This window comes from Spea bombifrons, chromosome 9, assembly GCF_027358695.1.
Source record: "Spea bombifrons isolate aSpeBom1 chromosome 9, aSpeBom1.2.pri, whole genome shotgun sequence".
Classification (NCBI taxonomy): Eukaryota; Metazoa; Chordata; class Amphibia; order Anura; family Pelobatidae; genus Spea; species Spea bombifrons.
The window spans coordinates 22,303,461-22,327,222 of NC_071095.1; the positions used below are offsets into that span (position 1 = coordinate 22,303,461).

General features: G+C 46.1%; 2 protein-coding genes across 2 annotated transcripts; both read right to left on the reverse strand.

The window, feature by feature from the left end:
• Positions 1-2,792: 2,792 nt before the first annotated feature.
• Positions 2,793-20,354, reverse strand: LOC128504379 (perilipin-2-like). Its single transcript, XM_053474414.1, has 7 exons — positions 20,250-20,354; positions 19,246-19,292; positions 18,083-18,281; positions 16,415-16,497; positions 15,486-15,732; positions 14,370-14,560; positions 2,793-3,083 (listed from the first exon to the last, which is right to left on the reverse strand). The coding sequence occupies exons 2-7, from the start codon at positions 19,276-19,278 to the stop codon at positions 2,793-2,795; spliced, it is 1,044 nt and encodes a 347-aa protein (XP_053330389.1). The 5' UTR covers positions 19,279-19,292; positions 20,250-20,354.
• A 1,155-nt stretch (positions 20,355-21,509) lies between these two features.
• On the reverse strand, positions 21,510-23,716 carry PEX11B (peroxisomal biogenesis factor 11 beta). The gene is made up of 4 exons (XM_053475110.1): positions 23,600-23,716; positions 22,580-22,695; positions 22,292-22,493; positions 21,510-22,137 (listed from the first exon to the last, which is right to left on the reverse strand). The coding sequence occupies exons 1-4, from the start codon at positions 23,653-23,655 to the stop codon at positions 21,771-21,773; spliced, it is 741 nt and encodes a 246-aa protein (XP_053331085.1). The 5' UTR covers positions 23,656-23,716; the 3' UTR covers positions 21,510-21,770.
• Positions 23,717-23,762: the final 46 nt, after the last annotated feature.

A 23,762-nucleotide genomic window follows, 5' to 3' on the forward strand; every position in this document is an offset into this window, starting at 1 on the left:
TCACGGCCGGCGCGCCTCGCTTCATGTGTCTCCACTAGTGGACGGTGGAACCCGCCGCCCCGCCGCTGGCTCTGGATGTCCGAGTCCAGCCAGAGAAGGAGGGGATCCCGGACAGATTCCTGCGGGGTTCCTCGGATGTTCCTCTGGCGTTAGGGCCTGATTCCCCGGCGGAGGTCTTCTCCATCGTCTCCCGCGGAGGGGGGCACTCGCTCCGTCCAACGCAGACTGTTACACAATCTTTGGAAAGCATTGTGTGATCACAAGGACTGTCCATGTGCCGCGGCTGAAAAGACTGCCCTGGTTTTTCCTCCCCACTCCTATTGGTCGTCTCCAGGGTGTTTGTGAAGACGTGAGCCGGACAGGGGATGTATGACAGACAATGACTTACCGTTTAAAGGGCTAATACATTACTTGAAGGTGTCAGCACCACCGGCCCGCACTCACCGGAAACTCGGGTCGCTCTATATCTGCAAGGGGGGGCTGAGCACTACATACGGGGGTGGGGGGGGGCAAGATTTAATATCCCCGCTGCAGGGCTGACAGATTTGCACTACGGGGTAGGGAGCTCTTTGTGTACATTTTAACCCTTTGCATGGGGTGTATAATACGTGTACGCACAGGCGGGATGCTTTTAACCCTTCTGGTGACGTCGCTAGGGGTGACGCCTCGCTCCATGAAATGTATATATGTATCTATGTATAGAAAGGGTTAATTTATTGGAACGGTCAAAGCACTGCTGTTTACACAAAAAACCGTTGGCTTCTCGATAAATTTGCACATGTATTAATATGTACATAAAAGCCGTATTTTTGAAAAAAAAATAAAAGTCAAACACTGAAAACTCTCCGATTCTCGCCCGTGGTGTTAACGATGAAAACCAGGTTTTAATGTGAAATCCTGGGTTTTGGGATCTTCCGTATTCTGCGTGCGGTCGGAGGATCAGCGGACTTTGGAGTTGGATTTTACTGATCGCAAGACCAAACTGACCCAGAACCTGCCCCCAGATCGGCCCCGTTCGGCCCCTGTCTAGTCGCCCAATTCTCCTTTAATCAGTCGTTGGTCTCGTCTTAGATTCAGGAGCCGTACAGTCCACTACTGCTGGGAGGCTGCTCCACTTACCTACTACCATCAGTGTAAATGAAAACGCCCTTACGTAAGCCTCTGATCCTCTCGGGGAAGCCTGTAGCTTCTCGTATCTAGTAGGAACTCTAACTTTAGCTGAATCACTGTAACATCTGTAAGTAAACCCCATTGTACAGCACCGTGGTATATGACAGCGCTATATAATGAGTGAATATTACGAATACTTATCATCCAATCAGCGCAGAGAATAAGAGATGCGCTCCACACCGTGTAACCCCGAGACTCCCCGAATAAACCAAAGGAATTTACGTCTTTTGCAAACCTGCCCCAAAGGGGGTAAACGGACTCATTAATGGTATTTTAAACGCACATTCCGGGACTCTCGGCATATTGCCCCGGGTGATGTACCCTTTACCCCCTGCCACAGTGTATCTGCCCCCAGCACCTCCAAAAACGACCAGCCGGGGTTTAAAATATGGCAATTAGCGACAATTTTGGTGAAATGTTACTAAAAATAAAAAATGTAATTTTGTCTAATTTCACAGCATTCCGAGGACTTTTGTTTAGGTTCCAAATCATTTTATATATATATATACCGGTATTTATATATACTAATTATATAGGAGGCAAGGCTGTAACAGGTGGCAATTAAGACCGAGGAAGACATTTTTGAAAAAAAATTCATCGGTCGCCATTGATCGGCAGGCTGTCCAAGACAAAATAATCCCCAAATACCCCCCAAAATCATTTAGAAAATAGTTATAGACGCAAAATCTTTAGGAAGCATTGGCCACGGATCTGTGGGGGGCCGACGCGGACGGGCAGACATTGCTGGAGGGTCGCCCAATGTAATTGACGAAGCGGAGGTAAGGAGGTTTATATCAGTGATGGGAAATGCTGAATGTGAACTAATTGGTACGGAGATGAAAGGGTTAATGAGATTAGAATGTGATGCTTTGTGTACCTTCTGAGCACCCGTAGGGTTAAAACCCCCACGTGTGACCTCCCTATGTAACGGAGGGGGCAATTTTGAAGCCACCAGGGGTTATTTAATTCCTGACCTCAACTGACCTTCAAGGAATAAAACCCCAGCTGTTGCAGGACAATAACTCTAATCACTCTCAGCTTGTGTATTGTTTTTGTCCTCTTTCCGACCAAAATAACCTAGAAATAGGTAAATAATGGCTATTGTGTGTAAAAATAAATAAATAAACATGCATGAGATAGAGAAACCCTGGGTTTTAATCACCCTAGAATGACTCATAAATGTCTGCGGGGGTGGGGGGTTATTTAGCTCGGCCATAAAGTAATCAGTCACGGTAGCCGCTACCTTTTATCGGGGCAACATAGAAGAAAAGCTGTGGTGTCACGTACGCCTTGAGGACCCAGAGGTCTCTTCTTCATTTAAAAGTTTGTAAACAAGGTTGGAAGGGGGGGGTCTATAGTGGAGATAAAGTAACAAATAAAAATCTACTCTGGGTCAAAATAAGAGGGTGTTTGGCTTCCCCAATGGGTGCTGGGCAACCTTTTTGCCCCAATGGATGCTGGGCGACCTTGTTGCCCCAATGGGTCCTGAGCACCCAATGGCTCCGGTGTTGGACAAGTTACATGTTAGTTTCTAAGCATCTCGGGGGGCCTCTGGTGTCCTCCAATGTTGGTAAGAAGATAACAGGTGATAACAGGCCAATGTGAAGCTCAAACATGTCTTCCTAGTCTTCCCACAACGTGGAGCTTTGAAATGGACCGCCCCGACTCTGCGTCTTCTGCAGGCCGCGGACTCTCTCCGACGAGCCGTGTCTTCCGTTGGCAGCGGCAAAGCTGGTCGAGACATCACGTTGGTGGACAGAGTGCTTGGGTTTCAAAAAGGTCCTCTTCTTGGGCGCGGAGCGGAGCAGTCTCGCCGGTGGGTCCCGCTTGTTCCTCTTCAAGCCCTCTGTGAGTTTTGAGTCTTCTCTTGACCCGAATGGACTCCTCGCTACTCGTCGCAGAAGTCTTTTCATCTGAGGAGAAAATAGAAAAAAGATAAAAAAATCTGCAGTATTCCAAAAGATCTGCCCTCGGAGTGTGGACGGGTCCCTTGAATTAGAACGGGTCTGAGGACGCTGGGAGTTACGGACAAAAGCAGACTCAAAATAGAAGCAGAACACCGAGCCGGTCAACGCGCCTCATCATCTAATAGCACAAAACACTTTCCTCCGACGTCATCGTCTATTTGGGTCACGAAATCATCTATTTGGGAGAATAATTATCTGTATTTATGGCACGGCCAGGCCTTGGGAGATATTTGGAGCTGACCTCAAGAAGGCCGTGGAAGTAGGTGAAATGGAGCCCATGGCCGGCGGCCAAACCGGAGTCCCCTCGCCTGAAGCCCACCACAGTAGGTGACCTGACACCTTCTCACAATGTGCCACCTCTCAGAAAACACTCGCGGGGGCTTAAGAGCAATTGCTCGGAGTACGTAACGAAAGGTAACGGACCCTAATTCCACAGAAATGGTTTATTATACGGAGCACCATGTAACCCCCCGGAGGTATTTTCTAGGGCAGCCTTCTGAGCATCTTCATAACGAGGCTGAGATCACCGGGTTCGTGGAAACCAAAGTAAGGAACGGTTTTGTAACTCGAAAGGGGGTGGCTAAAGAGGAACACGAACTCAGGAGTTTGCTGATGCCAAAAACTTGGGGTAACAACATTCATCATCCTGGGGCATTAACTACGGAGGGGGCAGGTGCAACGACAACCGTCCAGAGGTCCCATTGCCTCCTGACTTCCCTCGGCGTCTATATGAGGAGCTACGAGTGGGGAGATTCACCGGTACTTGACCTTTGACCTTGAGAGGTGAGCTGCATCTTACACCTTTGGATGAAGTAAAATCTTTCCATGAGCGCCGCGCCCCGCAGGCCGTCATTACCGGTATCCGCACACGCGATCGCTTTCTCCCGGCACAGACTGTCCTCACCAGGCTTTTATTATCTCCTCAGCTGGGTTGTGAAACCAAATGGACTCCCGAAATAAGGCTCTTTAGTAATCATGATTTGGAAAAAGTGCAATTAGAGTGTAAGCTCTCTGTGACAGAGGTTCCTCCTACATACGTCATCTTTAATTTGATTAAATATATATATTTGGATTTAAGGTTCTAAAATCAAACATTTTCCCCAGATTTGAGCTATGCTGGGGGAAGACATTTATATTCACACTTTCCACTTCCTGTTTTGCAGTAGGTGCTCATGAAAGCAGGTGCAGTGGGAAATATCCCCCCCTTGTTGTTATAAGATATTGTCAGTATTGATACCATAATAGAAATATACATTACGAGAAACGGTTGTTCAGAAGGAGGAGAAATGTTGGGAGAAAAGGCCTTAATCTAACACTAGAGGATCAGAGTCTGAGATGTTATGGAGGGTGGGAGATACGTGAAACTGCCTCCCAGCAGAAGTGGTAGAGGGTAATACAGTGAGGGTATTAAATACGCACGGGATAGACATACGGCTCCTGAATCTAAGACAAGACGACTGTTTAAGTTTTGAGTCTTTACAGACTAGATGGGCCGAATAGGGCCAATTTGCGGGCAGGTTCTAGTTTTTTGTGTTACATGTGAAACGCGTGGGTTTTTTTTTCTTCGATGAGCTTCTTTCTGACAACACGTTTTTGTTTTTTTTAAGTATCACATTCATAAAATCTCCCAAACAAAAAACCGACACAGGACGGGAATAAGGAAATAATAAATTCCGTTAATTAACACAAAAGGAAATCAGACGGGCGTAATCCTTCCTGCCTAATTACCTGCAATTAACGCCTCTCACAGACACCCACGGTTATGGAAAAGTCCCGGTCTTCTTACCGACGCCGAGGAGCCGACTCGTTGGAAAATCCCCAGATTCAGGCTCGCGCCAACCCAACCTTTCGAGGAATCTCGAAGACCCTTTGATGGGTAGGAGTGGTGGAGGTCACGGTGAGGGGATTTAAACATGCGTGGGACCGACGACTGATTAAGGTCTTTACAGACAAGACGGGCCAAAAGGGTCCGGTCTACCGGCTCATGAACCTGGAAGGCTTTCCACCAACAGCCAGTAAGGACTCGTAGTCAACATAGACCTAAAACTGAACCCAACGGGGTCAAAGATGCAAAAACCATAACATTTATGACCAACCCAAGAATAAGTTTGACACCAAGGGGTTATTAATGAGCTCTTGCTGTGCAATTAATATAAAAAAAATGTCCGACGTCGGCTAACCTGCCCCCCCAACCCTACTTTCCTAGCCCCCCTTTCGTCTCATCTACCTGTTCCCCGTACGGGCGAGAGGCGAGGGGGTATTTATAGAATCCTATTAGCTTCTGAAAATCCACGTTAAGAAGCCAAATAAAAAAATGATGCTCGGCCGGCTGACGGAAGCACGTGGATCTATATATATACAACGGCCGACAACCCGAGCGGCTGGCGGCCAATCGTTACGAGTATAAAGGGACTGGTCGGCGGCCGATCGCTAGACTCGGCGTGGGGAGTTTTTGTGTGGCAGGGCTGGACAGAAATCCATAGGCACATGGCGAGTACAGGCAGGCATTTAAACCCTGCAGGAGGGGCTTTTGTGTTGCTGGGGATTTATGTTCCTAAAAAAGCCAAAGCGGTATAAATGAGTCCGATCGGCACAACAGGCAGACGGCGATTCACCGGCTCCGTCCTCAGCGCGGCGGAGAAAAAGAGATCGCAAGAATATCCCCGATATTTACATATATATATGAGCCAGTCCTGATAACGCAGTCACACCCCCTACATTACATACAGACCCGCCGCTGTCTGACCAGTCCTGATAACGCAGTCACATCCCCTACATTACATACAGACCCGCAGCTGTCTGACCAGTCCTGATAACGCAGTCACATCCCCTACATTACATACAGACCCGCCGCTGTCTGACCAGTCCTGATAACGCAGTCACATCCCCTACATTACATACAGACCCGCAGCTGTCTGACCAGTCCTGATAACGCAGTCACATCCCCTACATTACATACAGACCCGCCGCTGTCTGACCAGTCCTGATAACGCAGTCACATCCCCTACATTACATACAGACCTGCCGCTGTCTGACCAGTCCTGATAACGCAGTCACATCCCCTACATTACATACAGACCCGCAGCTGTCTGACCAGTCCTGATAACGCAGTCACATCCCCTACATTACATACAGACCCGCCGCTGTCTCATCCCCTAGTCAGTAGATCTCACTATGCTGTCTCGTTGGGTTCATGGATTCATGTTCTCCCATCTCTCATCATTAAGCCATTAGACCAACGGGGGGGGGGTCTCTCTTTTTGTCGTTGTTGCTCTATATATCTGCTGCAATGAGACTTTTGTCTCACGTGGGAATGTAACGATTAACCTCCCTGGAGATCGTCTTAACTAACCCAGAAAAACAAGGTCCCCTGCGTGTTCCTGCACACCGCGTCTCATCGTCCCCTGCCATGATCTAAACATAGAATGACAATGCCGGAGTCAGGAGCGAGATCCGTCACAACTCCTTCTGCAGAAAAAACATTCATTAATGGATATTCCGTCTCCTGTAACCGTTGGTCCTCATCAACATCCTAAATACCAACGAGTCTCATAGATAATAGGTTCTAGAACGTTGTAAACATTAGAATTTTGTGTTGTTCTTCCAGGTTCTTTCCCATTAATTTGGATTATAAACCATTTGACGTGACTGTCCAGAGACGATATACACGGGAACAGGTTGAGCGCTTGCTTCTCCAGACACCTATTAATGGTGGCATTTTTTAGACCCCCCCCACCATGAACCATCATGGGCCCCTTTCTATAAGACTTGTTTCTTTACTGGTGAGTCAAGCCAAGAAAAAATGGAGACCGATAATAGTTAAAGTGGCCCAAGGGCCATGAGCTTAAGTTCCGTCTCTTTGATTAAAACTCCTTAACTGACATGGAAAAAAGAACGTTTCCCGTTCGGCAGAATATTAGACAGCTGTCCTTTGGGGTGAGCTGCGGTTCCTCTAGAACTATCTACTGAAGAAACGGTGGATATCTCCATATTAGCCCAAGAAAAAAATAGTCTTGAGGTCCAAATTGATACCCCCTCTGTGACAGATTGGGTTGAAGGCAACTAAACCCTACACACATACGGCGTGTCAGGTACAACAAGGCTCCGGATTAATTTCCCAAAAATTCTATAAATTAAAAAAGAAAGCCAACATGGATGACTATTTAATCGGTAAACAGTATCTTGACTCGCATTCCCCTGTCCACTCCTGTAATGATTTAAACGACATCAGACGGCCTCCTGCAGAGAGAAGTACGATGTAAATTTCCACACTCTCGACGTTTGTCAATATTTAACCAGCAGAGAATGTGGTGGAGTCTCGCATCTCCCCAGGACCACAAGTTACACATTCCCCTCTCGGAGAGGTAACTTAGACCCGTAGTAAGGTGGCCCGTTAAGGTTGTCTTGACTTCCAGATTAATAACTAACACCTTTTTATTGCTGCCAGCCTTCGAGTGGGGCATGTTCCAGGAGCTTAAGGTCAGGGTGGATTCTTCCTTCTCCGTGGGGCAGAAGAACTTATGTATGGATCTTTCTATCATCCTGAACGGACACATTTTAACAGTAACATAGAGATAGCTAATTGCGCAGGTAGGTAGACATGTCTACACGCTGTAGGCTCCTAGATCTCAAAGTGGACATTGACTTGTAGGATTGTCCCACCAAGGACAGACATCACCGTGTGTCTCCTAGAAGATGACAGATCCTTGACAACTGCCGCAACAAAGATGGGAAATGGATGGGAAGCCCAGCGGCGATCACACGTCTGGAGTTTGCCTCTGGCTGGATAGACACCTCCGGGCTGGTCCTGCCATCCAACGATGTTCCAAAAGAGGTCCTACGTTTCCAAGGTGGTTCCAGACACAGACATGGGTGCTTGCTTGTTTGGGGAAATAAGAATCAACGCAAGTTATTCCTGCATAGATACACTGATGATATGTACTGTACTTTTACAGAAACCCCCTGACAACGATGGTCAGGGTTTCATAAGAAGTAGGAGAAGAGTTGATGTTCTCAGAGGGAAATGGCTGCCATTATCTCCTCTCCGGCCTATGGGCATCAATGAAGATACACAATTATTTGCTGTTAAAGAGATTAGTCCTGTAAAAGAGAGAAAAGAACAGCCCGCTAGCATTTCCTGTAAATGGCAGCAATTTCAGACAAGTCCTCGACATGGTACATGTCTCCCGGGCAAAGAAAGGTCAGGGAGTCCAGAATGGATTCTTGTGAAGCAGAAAGGATTCTGGGAAACCCAGCATCGGTATTATTTATTAAAAACTAAACACATCCATGGCCCTCAGAACCCTTATAATTTACTTACAGAAAGGTCTGTAAGTCGTTGAATTTATTCCTTAGATGCAGCCAAGCCCAGGCTGACCATCTTGGACACTGGGCCAATGCCTGGTGCTCTTCTACAGGAAAAAAAGAGATGTCTGACCTTATACCCAGCGACAGATTTTGGCCTATACTGTATATGCCTAGGGTGGCAGGTCCAACCGGGGGGTGGGGGGTGGTCAAATTGCCCTCTTGGGCGACCGGGCACAATGGGCTGGTCGCCCAATGGAGAACTCTGATCTCCCTAACTGCCCCTATGGAGGATGAGCACCTTAAAGTCACGGTGGCTGTGGCACGGGTAATGCCCAGGGTAAATAAGTCTCTGCTTACACCTCCCTTAAAGGGGTAGAATAAGTCCTCTGCCTACTGGTTGACTGCTAGGAAAAATCTCTGCGTGATCCAAACCACAAATCAGAATCAAGCCACGGAGTTTCTAGGAGGAAGCGTCCGTCATTTATCTGTCATACATGTGCCGTGCTCTGTTACCCGCCTGCTACACGCACAAACAGTCGCCGGGACACGTTACGCAACTGTTTATTATGTTCTTGTGTCTGATGGGGGCCAGGACTCCGGAATGACTTCTCTTCCAGCCTCACCTGTTGGTTTATTCACCCGGAGAAAGGAATCCTCGGAATCCCGGCAATGTGTCTAGAATGGAATTCGGAGCCCGGGGCCACGGCTCTTGGCAGGTGTACCTGCGCACCAACTCAGCACAAAGACTTTGCGTGAGTCACTTCCATGACTCAGGAGACGGAGAGCCGGGCTGTGTGATTATTATTTATTCTTTTGTATAGCGCCACCATACTCTGTGGCGCTGTACAATGGGCTCCGAAATCCTCAGCTTCGTACAAAAGGGGTAGCGTGTGATTTGGCATTTGGGGTGTTGGAGACGGACGTTGATAAGTCTCGGGGGTCTTACCAAACACTATGTCAACATTTAAAAAACAAAAATGAAATTTATGCAGAATTTAATTTTTTTTTTTTAATAATAAAATAAATAAAAATATTCAAAAGGCCAACTGGATTGTCTATGTAATTAGCATCTCGAGGAGGACCAGAGGCGTAGGGCAAATTAACCCCTACGGGTGCACTGCAGGACTTGGTGCCACTTTTTTCCACCCCAATTTTCTGCATGTGTTGTTTTTTTTTCTTTGTAATTTAACCCCCTCCGCCCCGGGAGCCGTAAGCACCTGCGATTATTTCTTTCTGGGTCAGGGAGCTGCGTGTCACATGCTGGCACCCGCTCGCCCTTTGTCTGACTGCGCCCTGTCACAGTGGAGGGATCAGGCTGATTGTGGGAGAGGAGGATGATAGTAAATAACGGCTTTTGTTTGGCCAGCTATTTCGAGATGTGAGAAGCGGCCCGTGTTCATGTGTCCACAGATACACGCTCTCGTCTGTCATGCTCGGATACACGAGCAGTCCCATGCGCGCAGCCTCCTGCCGGGGTGGGGGAGGGAAGGCATGTATGTGACATGTATGTATGTGGCATCATAGGAAGATATGTAACAGCGGAGGGCGGGCAATGCATGATGCGCCGGTACGGAGCCGAGGACACGGAAGGCCACATCTCAGTTAGAATGTGGCCATGCCGTGGTATCCAGCAGGGGCGGTACATTTTTCCAATGGCTGGGATGCTTACAGATGCCCCCTATAGCAGGCAAATATTGTGCTGGGAGGGGGTCCCGTTAGCATTAAATCTGCCAAGTGTCCCTTTTTAGTTTGTCCAGTCCCTCTTTGTGTCCCATATCACTGTGTACCTCTTTCCTCCCCTGTTGCCCCTCTTTTTTAGGAGCCCAGAATGTTTGCTGGGTATGAGGGGATCGCAGGGTTCTACAGCCCTAAAAGCCCCGATAATGTGTATAGAAACAGCAGGGTGGGTAAATAATGCGTAATATCCGGGCGCCACCTAGTGTATTATTGGATGATAAACAAGTATAGGTGCCACCTGGATTATAAACCAAGTAGCACAGACTCGCACTCACTCTCACAACATTATACACCATGCACTTCATATAAACACAGATTCCCTCTCCCACCATCAGCTCTCAGTCCCTCTGCTTCGCTTTCACCTTTCTATTCATTTAAAAATGGATTTAACCAAATGCTGAGTCTGGTAAAGTGTTACCATAAAACGCGGGTATATATTTATATATATATATATATTTAATACTTTTATACAGGTTCCTGGTAAAAGAACGGGAAAGATTCGCTGTTTTGGGTGGGATGAATAACCAAAGTGTGCGTGATGTAACATTGTATCCAAGAGTGTTTATTCCAATAATTGTATCAAAGTGTCGTTTTCTGAGAATAACATTTAAAGCAAAGCAAAAAAGTTTCTTCTTAGAGGGTTCTGAGGAAGAGGTGAGGACACCTGGTCACCGGTAAACGCACCAACCAATCCCTCGGCGGCTTTCTGGAACGGAACGCTTTGCTTCCACCGCTGGCATTCCTCGAAGCCCGAGACATTTTCTCAGGGACGTTTTGAAGCCATCACCGCTTCCCTCTTCCCCGATCGCTGCCTGCAATTAATTCTAATCGCTTCCAGACTACTGGAAGAAGAACAAAGCCGATCAAACTATCTCCAGCTCGCGCTCTGGCTACGAGGAGGAAAAAGCAGAGAGGACCGGTTTAATTAACCACTTGCTGGGTCGCATGTTGAATGAGGCCGGCTGGTTATTTGGCCGACCCTTGGTATAAAATATCTCCGTCTCCATCTCCAACCGTTCTCGGTATGATCTGGATTTTAGGGTCTATTACATTTTGGGGTGTGACCCATGACAATACATAGGGTTACGGCCAAGGAGAGGCGAGGTGTCCCTCAAAGGGCACCGGTCTCCGCGACAAGCGAAGGTCCATCAAACTGGGTCCACCACCCCAGTAAATGTCCACCATGACCAACGTTGGTGCCGACCCTTGGCTACAATCACCACTCTTATAGCCCTTGGCACAATCCCTTTGACAATTGGTGATCTCTTATTAATGTAGATTATTTGGTGGTCTGATCTAAATGCCACCTTTTTGAAAGACCCAAAATCCCAAAACACCGTCCAGAGGGTTAACCCGGCAGCTGAAGGGTTAACGCGTCACATGTACCATGACAGTGATAAATTATAAGGGGGCCACAGAGGCAGAGAGCGCGCCGCAGGCTGGAACGGCAGATTCTGTACAGTAGGGTACGTGCCACAAAACATGAAGAATGGATGCATGAAGCGTGGGGGCGCAGAATTAGAAATCCCTGGGGTGGGACACGCAACGTTCTGGGAACACGGAAGGAAAAAATTGCCCATCCACTTTTGTCCGTTTCCCATCTAAAAAAGCACAAAACTTTAGCAAGGATTTCCTTTTCAGGACAGCAGACTACTGTGTCCGCCCTGGCCACCTCTGCTGGAAAGTAGTTCCATGCGTCCATTATCCTTTACATAAAACAGTATACGGGATATGATCTAACTGAAGGAACCAAACAAGTTCTGTTATAAAGCAATAAAATATGTGAAAATTGCATAACATGTAATTATAAACGTTGAATTTATCTATATATTCTGTTTATGGTGGGATCTCATGCCCTTGAAGTTATTCACGTATGTCATCTCAGAGGGATTGTTGGTGCTGGCCTGGGAACAGCCAATAGGGCTGTTTATGGACACCATTGCTGGGACGTATCAAAGCTTGCGTCTTCTCCTCCCACCCGCAGATGAAAGGAGAAGACATCTTCTTTATGTATCCAGACACCTCTGGTAGGACTAAGGAGACCCTCCGAGTGTCACGTAGGCTCTGTTATGGGCTGTCTACACCGTCAGGGTCTGTTCTGGTGCATCAGAAACACAACATTACGAAGCCCTTGATCCTGGAGGAACAGAACCCAGAGCTGCCCTTATCTGTTAATCGCACGAATTAGAATAACATCTAACGAGTCCAGAGACCAGAGCGGTGGGGGAGGATCCGTCGGTCAGTTGGTCCTCAACATACATTAACAATTTTGTTAAATCATTAAATGTTTGTAGTTGGAAAAGCAAATATTTGGTTTCACTGGACGTCCTCTTTAGCACGTTATCCAAGTGTTATTTCTTAGAAATGTGAAGATGTGATACATTCCACAGATGGAATCCTGAGACCAAAATGTTTCATTTCCCCCAATAATTTTCATAAATAGGAACAGTTAAGATGGGATACAACCACATTCTCTAATAATAATTATAGATTGTTACCCAATTCAAGCATTTGACCTTAAAGTGGTAGAAGAAGGACATGTCCTTCTTGGAAGGCGATGTCTCGTTACATGAAACCATTTCATGGATTAGATTCTTGATTTGTTTACTATCGGGACGCGGGAATAAGAACAGGAAATTGTTTGGGGACAGCCCAGGACAGATCTGCACGTCCGCCGCTTCTCAGCTCGGAACAGAGTGCAAAACATGATGTTGAGTGGTTCCTCCTGGTTCCCTCATCCGTCATTAACTAACAGAAGGGCATAAGAGACACTGTGCCAATAAAGGAGGACACGCTTCATTGAGGTCACAATGGGCATCTGGTGGAACCCAAGTCAACAAGTCTATGACCATACACCTTCCCCTCTGTCGTCCTGCCGCTATGTGTTTCTCAACATATATATATTTAATTAAGCACACAATTGCTCTAATCGAAGCTCCTGTCTCGAAGAGCTGGCCTGTTTGGTGCTACTGTTTGGAGAGGTTTATGTGTATTTTGTGCTCACATCACTTGACCGTTAAATGGTTGGTATTGACACCAAAAACTTGGTCTGGGGCTCATGGGAGACTCCAAAGTTCTCCCACAAACTTAGATTTCAGGATCTCCTCAGGTGAACACAGGCGGAGCAACTAGTGTCTGTCAAAGTTGCCAATCACAGGGCCACTGTGATTGAGACCTGCACTGGTTCCGGGGCACTGGAGACTTCTTCAGAGAGCCCCGGATCAGTGTGACCAACATGACAGAGAAGGAACACATTTTTGGTCCTCTAGAGGGTATATATCTCTTTATCTCTCCTTCTGTCTCTTTGTTGGTGTCTGTTTCTCCCTCGTCTCTCTGTAGCTGTATCTCTCTTTCTCTATCCTTTCTTCTCTGTGTAGTTCTCCCTTCCCTTTTTTCTCCCTCTGTTTCTCTATTCCTTTCTCCCTTTGTCTCTCTATAGTTCTCTCTCTCTCCCCTTCTATCTCTTTTTATCTCCCTCTGTCTCTCTTTTCCTCTTTCTCCTTCTTTATCTCTCTGTAGTTCTCTCTCCCCTTTATAGCTCTCTTTTCTCCCTCTGCCTTTATCCCTCTGTCTCTCCTCTCCCATCTCTTTATCTTCCTGTATCTATGTGCACTCAGCGTTGTTGCTGCCTCTGCTCTCCTTCTGGCGTTCCCTAAAACATGTTGCGCTCTCCGCGTCCTGTGACATAACCAGACTATAATCTAATTCTGCTGGAAGGGGGGGTCAGGCGATCGATACATTCAGCGATTGTCTCGTGTAAAGCAGGAGATGTGTTCCTGTCTAAATATACACCTTAAAACCGAGTCTCTAAAGGTTAGCGTGATTACGAGCGTGATGGAAGAGGAGAGTCGTTAGGCCTTCCACCTTGCGGCTGTCTCGGAAGCAGGGGAGCCCAAGTTACTTCCACCAGCCACGTAATGAACGAGCTCCCTGGAGCAACAATCACAGGACAGGTGTTCCCATGACTAACTCAGGGGGTTCTTCGAAAATTGGTTTATAAATTAAATTGTGTAAATAAGATCTATTATTCCTCTTCTAAACGACTCCCAGGAATAGGGCAAAAAGTCACATAAAACGTAAATCCCCAGCTGTCGCCACACCCCCTAAAATAAAAATGCCCCTCTATGGAGGTGTGAATTCTTTGGTCTTGGAATAGTTTATATTTTTGTAGCGTAAAGGAGGTCCTACCTCGTAGGATAAGCTGCGCAGAAGGTTGATAAGGCCGTGCAGAAGTCCCCAGGCCGAGTCAAGGACAGGATTGAGTCTTCTAAGACCACGTGCTAGGATGGCATTGATGAAATGCAGAATCCCGGACACAAGCTTCGGTGTGGCGCTCCCTGTTTCTTCCGTCTCATAACTGCCCACATTCTCTTTTCTGCCTGTAAAAGGTACGAATTAATGCTGAATATTGGCCACATGAGACAGATTAATCTAAAAAAAATCTTTCAACTTGTGCTGCACAGCTTCTTCCTTTTGCTTCTCATCCACCCCTGTAGACCTGGTGCTGGCTTGGTGCCAATGACCCCACCCCTGCAGAGCCTGATTTTGACTTCTTGCCATTGATCCACCCCTGCAGAGCCCGGTGCTGGCTTCTTATAAATCCAGGACTCTATAGACACAGTGTCACATTTGAAAGGAACTAATTCCCAATGTGATTAGTTATAATTTCTATGTTGGAGACTTGTACATGTATCAGATGGTCTGAGATGTGTGCCAGGCAACCAAACTGAGATTTTGGCTGGAGATGATTGAAACATTAGAAAGGTTTCCGAAATGAGGCTCTGTGACAAGGGCAGCTTCGCAGCCTCCTATACCCTAGAAATAAAAGGACCACCTACGATGTCCACATGGTAGTGACCACCTTGTGAATCCCAGGTGTCCATTTTTGAACCTCCAGACTATGGTCCTACCTAGCAGCAAAAGCGAAGGGAACAGATAATGTTACCGGCTTCCTGCAGAGCTTTGGAGGGCAGGCAGAACATTACAAGCACATGCTTAAATATAATTGCATTTCATTTCCTGGGCAAAATCAGCGAGTCGTAGAGACAGGCAACAAAAACAAAGACGCCAAGCACAGGACTCAAAGAACAATCAGTGCTTAGGGCCGGGGCAACGTTCTCCCGACGCCATCTTCAGCCCACAGAACGGCTGATAACTCATTTGGAGGCGTAGGTGTCCTGACAGTTCTGCTTAACGGCAATTTGCTGCTGGGGGATCGCAGCACGTCTGCCAAGTATCCCTGTTTAGTTTGGCCAGTCCCACTTAGGTCCCAAATCCCTGTGCAGATGAGATGCTATGTCTCACCTTCATCCGTTTCCGGAAAGTATTGATGCAATAGCTCCTCAGCCTGAGACATCACAAGCTCGGCCCCCAGTTTCACCAGTTCCTTGAGCCCTTGAGCCCTAAAGGTGAAAGCGGCCAGAGAGACAGCATCACGCGCATCTCTAGCCAAGGAACTGACTCTGTCCATTGAGTTCTGCAGCCGCTCCAGAACTTGACCTTTCATGGCACCCACGGTGTCTACCAACTTGTCCTGGAAATCAGAGACCACCTGCAGGGACAAAGCAGGACACGATGGTGACAAAAGGTCAGGGTCAGAGGGGGTGGAAAAGTAGAAATATAAGATGTTCTGAGAAATAGGAGCCTCTTGACCCATCTAACCTGCATACTCATCTAGGACCTTACTTGGTCCTTGCCTTTTGTTGGGTATTGCCTTACACCTGTCCCATGCACGCACCTCAGACTGGCCTCTACTGGACTCCGTCTCACTTACCCACTACCCTGTCTTCAAAAAAACATAATTTAGCTTATAGCCTCTTTCCTGGTGTCTGCTCTCTATAATCTATTTGTCTCTTCCCGTCATTTTCCCCAAGCCATCCAAGTTGACACCCTTATTATTTCAGTTCTCTATATTACCCCTATCTTATGATTATATGTATTACACAACCTTGACCATGTTAAAATCACAAATGCCTTTCAGGGTGGATTGTTTTACAGGAGACTCCCTTTATAGCGACCAATACCAACGTATAGCCCTTTGCCCATTCTCTGCGTTGAGAAGGACAAAGGAGACCATGTTTCACAAAAAATGGATAGACAGTGAGACCTAGTGGCACAATGTGTGTATAGCATCAGCTTCATTTTACCTTTCTTGAAACAAATGTCAAGAAAGGTAAAAATGGCTAACTAACACCCCGCAAAGTAATACTGGCAGTCTCTGCTGGACATCGTACCTCATCTGCTGGCTGGTCCAGCACAGGAAGCCTGACCTCCAACTCATCGACCATCCAAACAGCCGCTTTGTTTATGGTGGAGACTGAAACAGAGATTGATATGACATCCACACAATTGGCAGCCAATCCTTCTGTTATATACATCACAGTTACCTTCACCTTACTAGCCTAATGTTCTGGTTCCGTCAGTGTCCCACAACACAGTACATGGTAGGTCTGCTCACAAAGGTTGGTTGGTCGAGCTTTAGAGGTCACCTTAACGAATTTACTTAAAACCGCTCAACATGACCTCACCTGAGCACCAACTTATCTGCTCATAAAAAGTTATGTCAGCGTTAATGTCAAGTTGGACATTGTGGGTCGTCAGTCATTTGAGTTGGTGGTCAAGTTGGCCGTTGAGTTCTGGGTCAGTTTGTCTCCTCATGAAGAGTGAAGTTGATGGCAACTGATCACAATACTCTATAAAGTGGGATCACTAGATCTCCATGTCCTCCCGGAGATCCGCTCTACAGAACTGATCACAGTACTCTAGGGGAGATCCTACCAGGGATCTACAAAGGGGCATCACAAGCTCTCCGTGTCCTCCAGAAGGTCGGCTGTATAAAACTCAATCCTATTGGAGAGCTTCATACAGTAAGAGCCCCATTTATCTTTCTCTCTCTTTTGCTAACGTCTCTCTCCGCTCATCCTCATTACGGACCTCTGTGTTCGTAGCTAAATGGCTTTGTCTCCTGGCGATGAAAGGGAAGAATAATAACCCCCCCCCTTTTTTTTTTTTGGTCAAACATTCTCACAATTCGGATAACAAGTCTGAAGCTTTTAAATAAAAGGAGCTATTAGCCGGGCCTGGCCTCCTGAGGCTGAAAGGCAATTATTTCTTGCTTCCAGTGGCCAGTGTTAAATTAGCCGGCCCTGAATTTCCCTTCTGCGTGGAGTGGCTCCCGCCGAGCCGGGGCGCGCGTCCCATTTGCATCGCAGCGGTATTTTGTATAATCATTCACATGGCAATACCTAACGTACCACTAACACATTGGTCGTGTGCCCCGAAACAGCCGGCCTCTGGCGCACGATTGGTGGATGAAAGCCGGGGCCAGAACACGATTGCACGTTTTGATTTGATTGCCACGGAACAGAAAAAGGGGAGGGGGGGAGGCGCAAACCAACACGTGGCGCCCTGTTATTACCATCACGGACAATGCCACGTGAAATTCCCGCAGAGCATGCGCTAATCTAAAAAAAAACCTCTTAACTCTTCCCAAACCCTCATGTAAATGAAATTACTAATAGATTTTTTAAGGTCAGGCTCCGTAGGTTTTCATACTTTTTGTTTTTTTTACAAAAATAAAACTAAAAAGTTATCCAAAAACTCAGTGTAACGGCTTTTGTTTGTTTATTTGTTTATTATTATTTTGGGGTCCATTTGTTAAAAAGAAAACATATCTTATATTTATGAAACTTAGTGGTATTTAAATATTAATTATGTTTTGTTTTATTAATTTTTGGTATATTTTTTTCAAAAAAAGTTTCACGTTCAGATTTGTCTAGACTTATTGCGAAAATACAACAAATAATTATTTCTAACGTTTGCCTTGACTTTTCCCCCACCTTGTCGAGCCATGAATATGCCCCTCCATTTCTGTGAATCAAGCACATGGCCCAGCTACTCACTCTGAGGTCCCATGATACTCAGGACAGGGGCCACGCACTTGGCGGCCACGTGGCTGGCAGCTTTTGCGCCCCTCTCAGACATGCTGCAAAAATATCCCACCAATGGATTGAGGTTCTTTATATCTTGATAGGCAAATGTGAGTATCTGGTAGGACGACTGGACGAGAGGAAGCCTGGCCATTCGATACAATGCATTCTCCTGTAGAGACAGATGGATTAGCCATGGTCAGAGGTCTCCTAGGGACTGAAATGATCTTCGATACATTTTAGCCCCTCTCAATTGAGTAGAAATAACCTCTTCGTGGAATGATATATTGGTGGATAGATGAGTGATGAAAGTATGGAAAACCAAAAAGTTGATGGGAGGATGAGTGGGTAGCTGACTGAACGAGAGAAAATGGTAAAGAATAGATAGAAAGAGGAAGAAACTGATGGGTGGAGGAATGGACAAACTGGTAGATGAATGGGAGGAATGTTGAGAGTGTGGCTGGACAGACTGTTAGATGTTTGAATTGATATAGTTGCTATGGAATAGAGGAATGAATACATTGGTTGAGTAGATAGTTTGGTGGATTCTTTATGGGTTTGGGATGTGGGTTATTGGATTGATATGATGGGCAAGATGATGGAATTTTAGATAGGATGAGTAGTTGGGTGGATTAGTGATGATTCATTGGTTGAATGGAAATATGGAGTGATGGGTGGTTGGGTGGATTAGTGGTGGTACATTGGATGAATAGATGAATAGAAGTATGGAATGATGGGTGGTTGGGTACTTTAGTAATGTCTGCTTGCTTGATGGACATATGGAGTGATGGGTAGTTGGGTGGATTAGTGGTGGTACATTGGATGAATAAAAGTATGGAATGATGGGTGGTTGGGTAGATTAGTAATGTCTGCTTGGTGGGATGGAAGTATGGTGCGATGGTTGGATGGAAGTGTGAGTGATGGGTGTTTGGGTGGATTAGTGGTGGTACATTGGTTGGATGGAAGTGTGAGTGATGGGTGTTTGGGTGGATTAGTAATGGTTACTTGGTAGAATGTACATATGGAGTGATGAGTTTGCTGTAGGTTGGATCATATTGATGAAGGGCTCCTGATCGATACATTTACTTAGACCGACTAATCATTAAGCCCCAAAATAGTAGATGACTGGGGATTACCGGCTGGATCTGTTCCTGCTCTCTTCCGGCCATGTTGAAACAGGACCCTGCATATAGAATAAATGAAAACATATATTTTGCGTAGATTTAAAGAATAGAGCACACAATGCAAGGATAAAGAGATAACGCCGCTCTCCACTCCATCCCCACCGTCTCTGTGCAAAGTGTCTACGATATACCCAAACCCCCCAGGTCTGACACCGGGTAAAGCAAGGTAACCCAGGACTAGGATACTAACAAGGTATCGACTGGGGGGTGGCGAGTGTACTGAACTCCGTTGTATATTTTATCACCAAAAGCAGAGAAAGATAAGATGAACCAACTGGTTCCTTTGCAGAGGAATTTAACTTTCATATATATGTTTGACAAAAAAAACCCTGAGGGGGCAACCCAGCAGAAGTGGTAGAGGGTAATTCAGTGAGGGTATTAAACATGCATGGGATAGACATACGGCTCCTGAATCTAAGACGAGACCAACGACTGATTAAGGTTTGAGTCTTTACAGCGGGAAAAAATGTTGGACTAGACGGGGGCCAAATGGGGCCGATCTGCCTGCAGGTTCTACGTATGTTTCTATGTTATCTCTATGTTATCTCTTAAAACACGCTGTATAGAGCCAATTTACTAAATGTGAAACCCCCTTTATTTGCATTACTGTATGGATGAGATCAGACGCATTCGCACTCTTTGCTTCCAGTGTCTGCATTTCTAATCCCATATAACGATTATAGACGTGTATTTGCAAACCAAGCCGCTCTCATAAAACTCCAAAACTCAAGAAATTAACTTTATATTATATTGTTATTCCAATAAGTATCCTGATTTAGCTATACATTATACAGGGCCAGTCCAGCTCTTCTTGAAGGGGAAACGCACAGGGGTTGGCCCTTCATAATGCTCAATTAAGTCATGGAGCTGACATTTAAGAACGTTCCAATCTAGAAAGCCTGGTCAGTAATTCCCGGGATACTTGGCACACATTTTCTGACATTCCATTCTTTTACCTTTATGGATACCAGCTTCTCGTCTCTCCTTTAGTAGACTCCTCTTAGCGGCCTGTAGGTCCGAGCTCACGACCGGGTCGACAAGAAGGGACTAATAGGTTCGGCGTTAGACTGCGGGGACTTTCCGAGGTTTGGGTACAGAGAGAGTGAATATTTTCTACTTTATCTTTGATATAAACAGCCTGCGTCGTCCAATCAGATAAAAGAGTCTTCCTCAATTTCAACCAGAACCAAAGCGTAACCAAAGAGGATTAGAAAACCATTACCCTGCTGACTTTGTGCTTTTTGTTTACTTTGCTACAAAACCTTGTCCTAACTTTTCATAATGTTCATAATATATATACATATATATATATATGCTGTATATGATTATATATATATATATATGTTTATATATATATATATATATGCTGTATATGATTTTATATATATATATATATATATATATATATTTATATATATATGCTGTATATGATTATATATATATATATGTTTATATATATATATATATATATGCTGTATATGATTTTATATATATATATATATATATATATGTTTATATATATATACTGTATATGATTATATATACGCTTTTATTCTTAGCTGGCCACTTCCAGATAAACCCATTGAGTCCCCGATGCTGGAGAACACGCACATTCATAAATGAAGTTTTATTTGAGAAAACATTAGTGGTTCCAATTTAACATTATTTACACTCTTACAATTATACATTATATACAGTAATCGGGTTGCAGACGCGTCACAGGTTGTGTTTTTCAGGGGGAAAAGCTGGAAAGAATGCATCAGATCTGCCATGGATACGTCCAGAGAAGACGCGTTCAGTAAGCGCAGTATTTTTGACACATTAGATTCATAATGAGCTTCCCCTATAGTGCATTTGATCAGCGGGCAAGAGGGCTGGGGGGTAAGGGGCTACTAGCAGGGGCCGGAGCGTGCATCGCATCATAATCATAGTCTTACTTTTAATAGAAATAAAACTCTTATCAGTATTTACGAATCAAAAAAGGTATTTGTAAACATGGCCGCTTCAACAAAGGCCAGCTCTTTGTCCACCCAAAACCTGGACACCCCCTAAACTACTTCCAACTATGAGATCTGTCCCCGAAATGATCCGTTAGATCGGCCAATGGGGAGTGGAAACGGTCTACACGCGTTAAGCAGACTTCCTCTGTCTAATAAAGCTTAATAAGAACCTCTAGCCACCCATATCTGCGCCGGTGAATCCGCAACATTTTTTTTTTAATGTTACTAGAAATGGGGACACTGATGATTTTACAATTCTCTCCTCATAGGGCGGGAGGTCTTATAGTTTTTTGCCACGCACTTGCCAACATACATGTTCCAGATGTGGCAAGGTTTCCATGCTTTGATAAATCTCACGCTTCGTGCTCTGGTTGAGTCCGGGTTAAAAGCCAGAGGGGGGATTTAAGAAGGAGAGCTGCTTACAAGAAAAGGGGGTTCTTACGGGGAGGGTGTAACAAAAACATAGTGCTGAGCGAGCTAGGGTTTCAATTTTAACCAAGGGTGGACAATGGTCAGAATAGACAGTATGGAAGACGTGAGACCGCAAAGCCCTATGAACCCGGGGTTGGTCTTGTAAAGTCCCAGCTTGTCCAACGGGATGAAGAGATCGCAGGTGTTCTTCAGGACGTCAAGAAGGAGAGGTGGGTTGTTCCTGAAGATGTGGACGAGGAGCTTCAGTTTAATGACCAGGAGATGGTGCGGAGGTCGGTTTCTGTCAGGAACCGGCCCGTTCTCCACATTGAGCTTGGTCATGGGTCGTTTGCTGCTGTTGTCCGCTTCCATGAGAAGTTTGAGCTCGTAGAGATCTCGGCTCAAATTCATGATGAGGGAGAAGAGATAATACCTGCAGCACAGAAGAAGACATGAACTACTGCCATACCATCAGAACAGCACGGACTCCAGGTAGACTACATCAATGGTGTTAATAGACCCAGGTAACGTGAGGCTTGGAAAAAGGAGACAACGGGATTGAGCAAAATACAGGAAAAAGGTCTCACCTGAACGAGCGTTGGCTCCACTTCTCCTGGTCCATGTTCTTGGACAGGCCAGTCTTCCCGACCCACAGAATGTTGTCGCAGGCGAAGTACATGGCTCTGTTGAGGTGGCTGACGGTGATACAGAACCTCAGGACCACATCGGAGAGATGGATGGCCCGCTTGGCTGATTCCAAAGCGTCGGCAGAGTTCCCCAACCGGAATACTACGGACAGACGAGAACAACGGTAACGCGCCCGTCTACACGCAACCGTGTCACAGAAAACACGCACACTGACACGGAACACTTACGCTTCCTCCCCAGGCTCAGGTGGGCCTCCAGCTGCTTCAATGTGGCCACAAGTTCGGCACTGGCTCCATTTTTTTGGAGCGTGTATCCGAGTAAGGTGCAGGCGTACTGCGCAGCCCTAGAGAGAAGATAACGCCCCGTTTAATGATCGGTTCCCTAAAACGAAATCGGACATTCAACCAAAAACTCTAACCCAACAGAAGCATAAGAACCTTCATCAGGATCTTCAAGAGGACCCGATATTTTTCATTGAGTTCGTAAAACATTCTCTTTGTGGAATAAGAACGTAATCCCTTTCCCATTCCAATAAATCACATGCCTCTGCGGCCATAACTGTGACAAATGCGAAACGCGTGGGTCGCAGCTGGATAAAGACGGGCTTTTTACTGCCCAGAGTCGGCGGAATTAGCATGACCGACGACGGCACGAACTGTAAACAGGGTCAAAAACCCCATCAAGGAAGAAATAAAAAAGGATTTATTTAATTTAAATGAAACTAAGTAACAGTTTCTGGAATTTACCAAATCACAGGGGGGGGAATTGCGTAATGTTTTCTCTGTTAGTTTGGAAGTCGAGCGCAAGTCTGCCTCCTCTGCAAGGCGCAGCAAATTATAAAACACATGTAACTTCTACAAATAAAAACCAATAACGTGACAGAGACTGAACCCCGACGCGATTCTATTCCAGGAAATAGTATATCGGCTCCTATTTGTTATGGGGAGGCGGCAGCATCTCTGTCATTCTATGATCTGCACTTCAAGGGACATCTTAACTGGATGGGGATCTTTATGGGCCCCTAGGGCTGGTCAGGCTCTGTTGCTGGGCCCCCAGGGGTTGGCCAGGCACATGTGACTGATGGATAGGACCATCATGTGCTCCTCAGGCTGGCTAAGCTCTGTTCCTGGACCCCTATGGTTAGCTATATGCATGTGATTGACGGCTAGTAGTAGCATCATGAGCCCCTAGGCCAAGTCAGCTTTACGGGCCCCTAGGGGGATGGGTTCAGAACTCCTTGTCCCCACCTGATGACCCGCTCCTTGGCCTGGCTCTGGCCACTAAACCGGACCCAAGAATCCATGTGTCCGCTCGGTGTCACCGTCTGTGGGTTTAAAGATCACATTGGCAAGGTTCACTTCCTGTGACGACGGGGGCAGGCAGGGCACATACATCCTCACTCGGCAAAAT

Excerpts from the sequence above, each read along its gene's own strand:
- LOC128504379 (XM_053474414.1), bottom strand. The coding sequence starts at position 19,278 with ATGGCCGGAAGAGAGCAGGAACAGATCCAGCCG. Across the intron at positions 18,282-19,245 it reads AGCAGGAACAGATCCAGCCG|GAGAATGCATTGTATCGAAT; the intron begins GTAATCCCCAGT and ends CTGTCTCTACAG. Across the intron at positions 15,733-16,414 it reads TGGACCAGCCAGCAGATGAG|GTGGTCTCTGATTTCCAGGA; the intron begins GTACGATGTCCA and ends TTGTCCCTGCAG.
- PEX11B (XM_053475110.1), bottom strand. The coding sequence starts at position 23,655 with ATGGATTCTTGGGTCCGGTTTAGTGGCCAGAGCCAGGCCAAGGAGCGG. Across the intron at positions 22,696-23,599 it reads GCCAAGGAGCGGGTCATCAG|GGCTGCGCAGTACGCCTGCA; the intron begins GTGGGGACAAGG and ends TCTTCTCTCTAG. Across the intron at positions 22,138-22,291 it reads TGGAGCCAACGCTCGTTCAG|GTATTATCTCTTCTCCCTCA; the intron begins GTGAGACCTTTT and ends TCTGTGCTGCAG.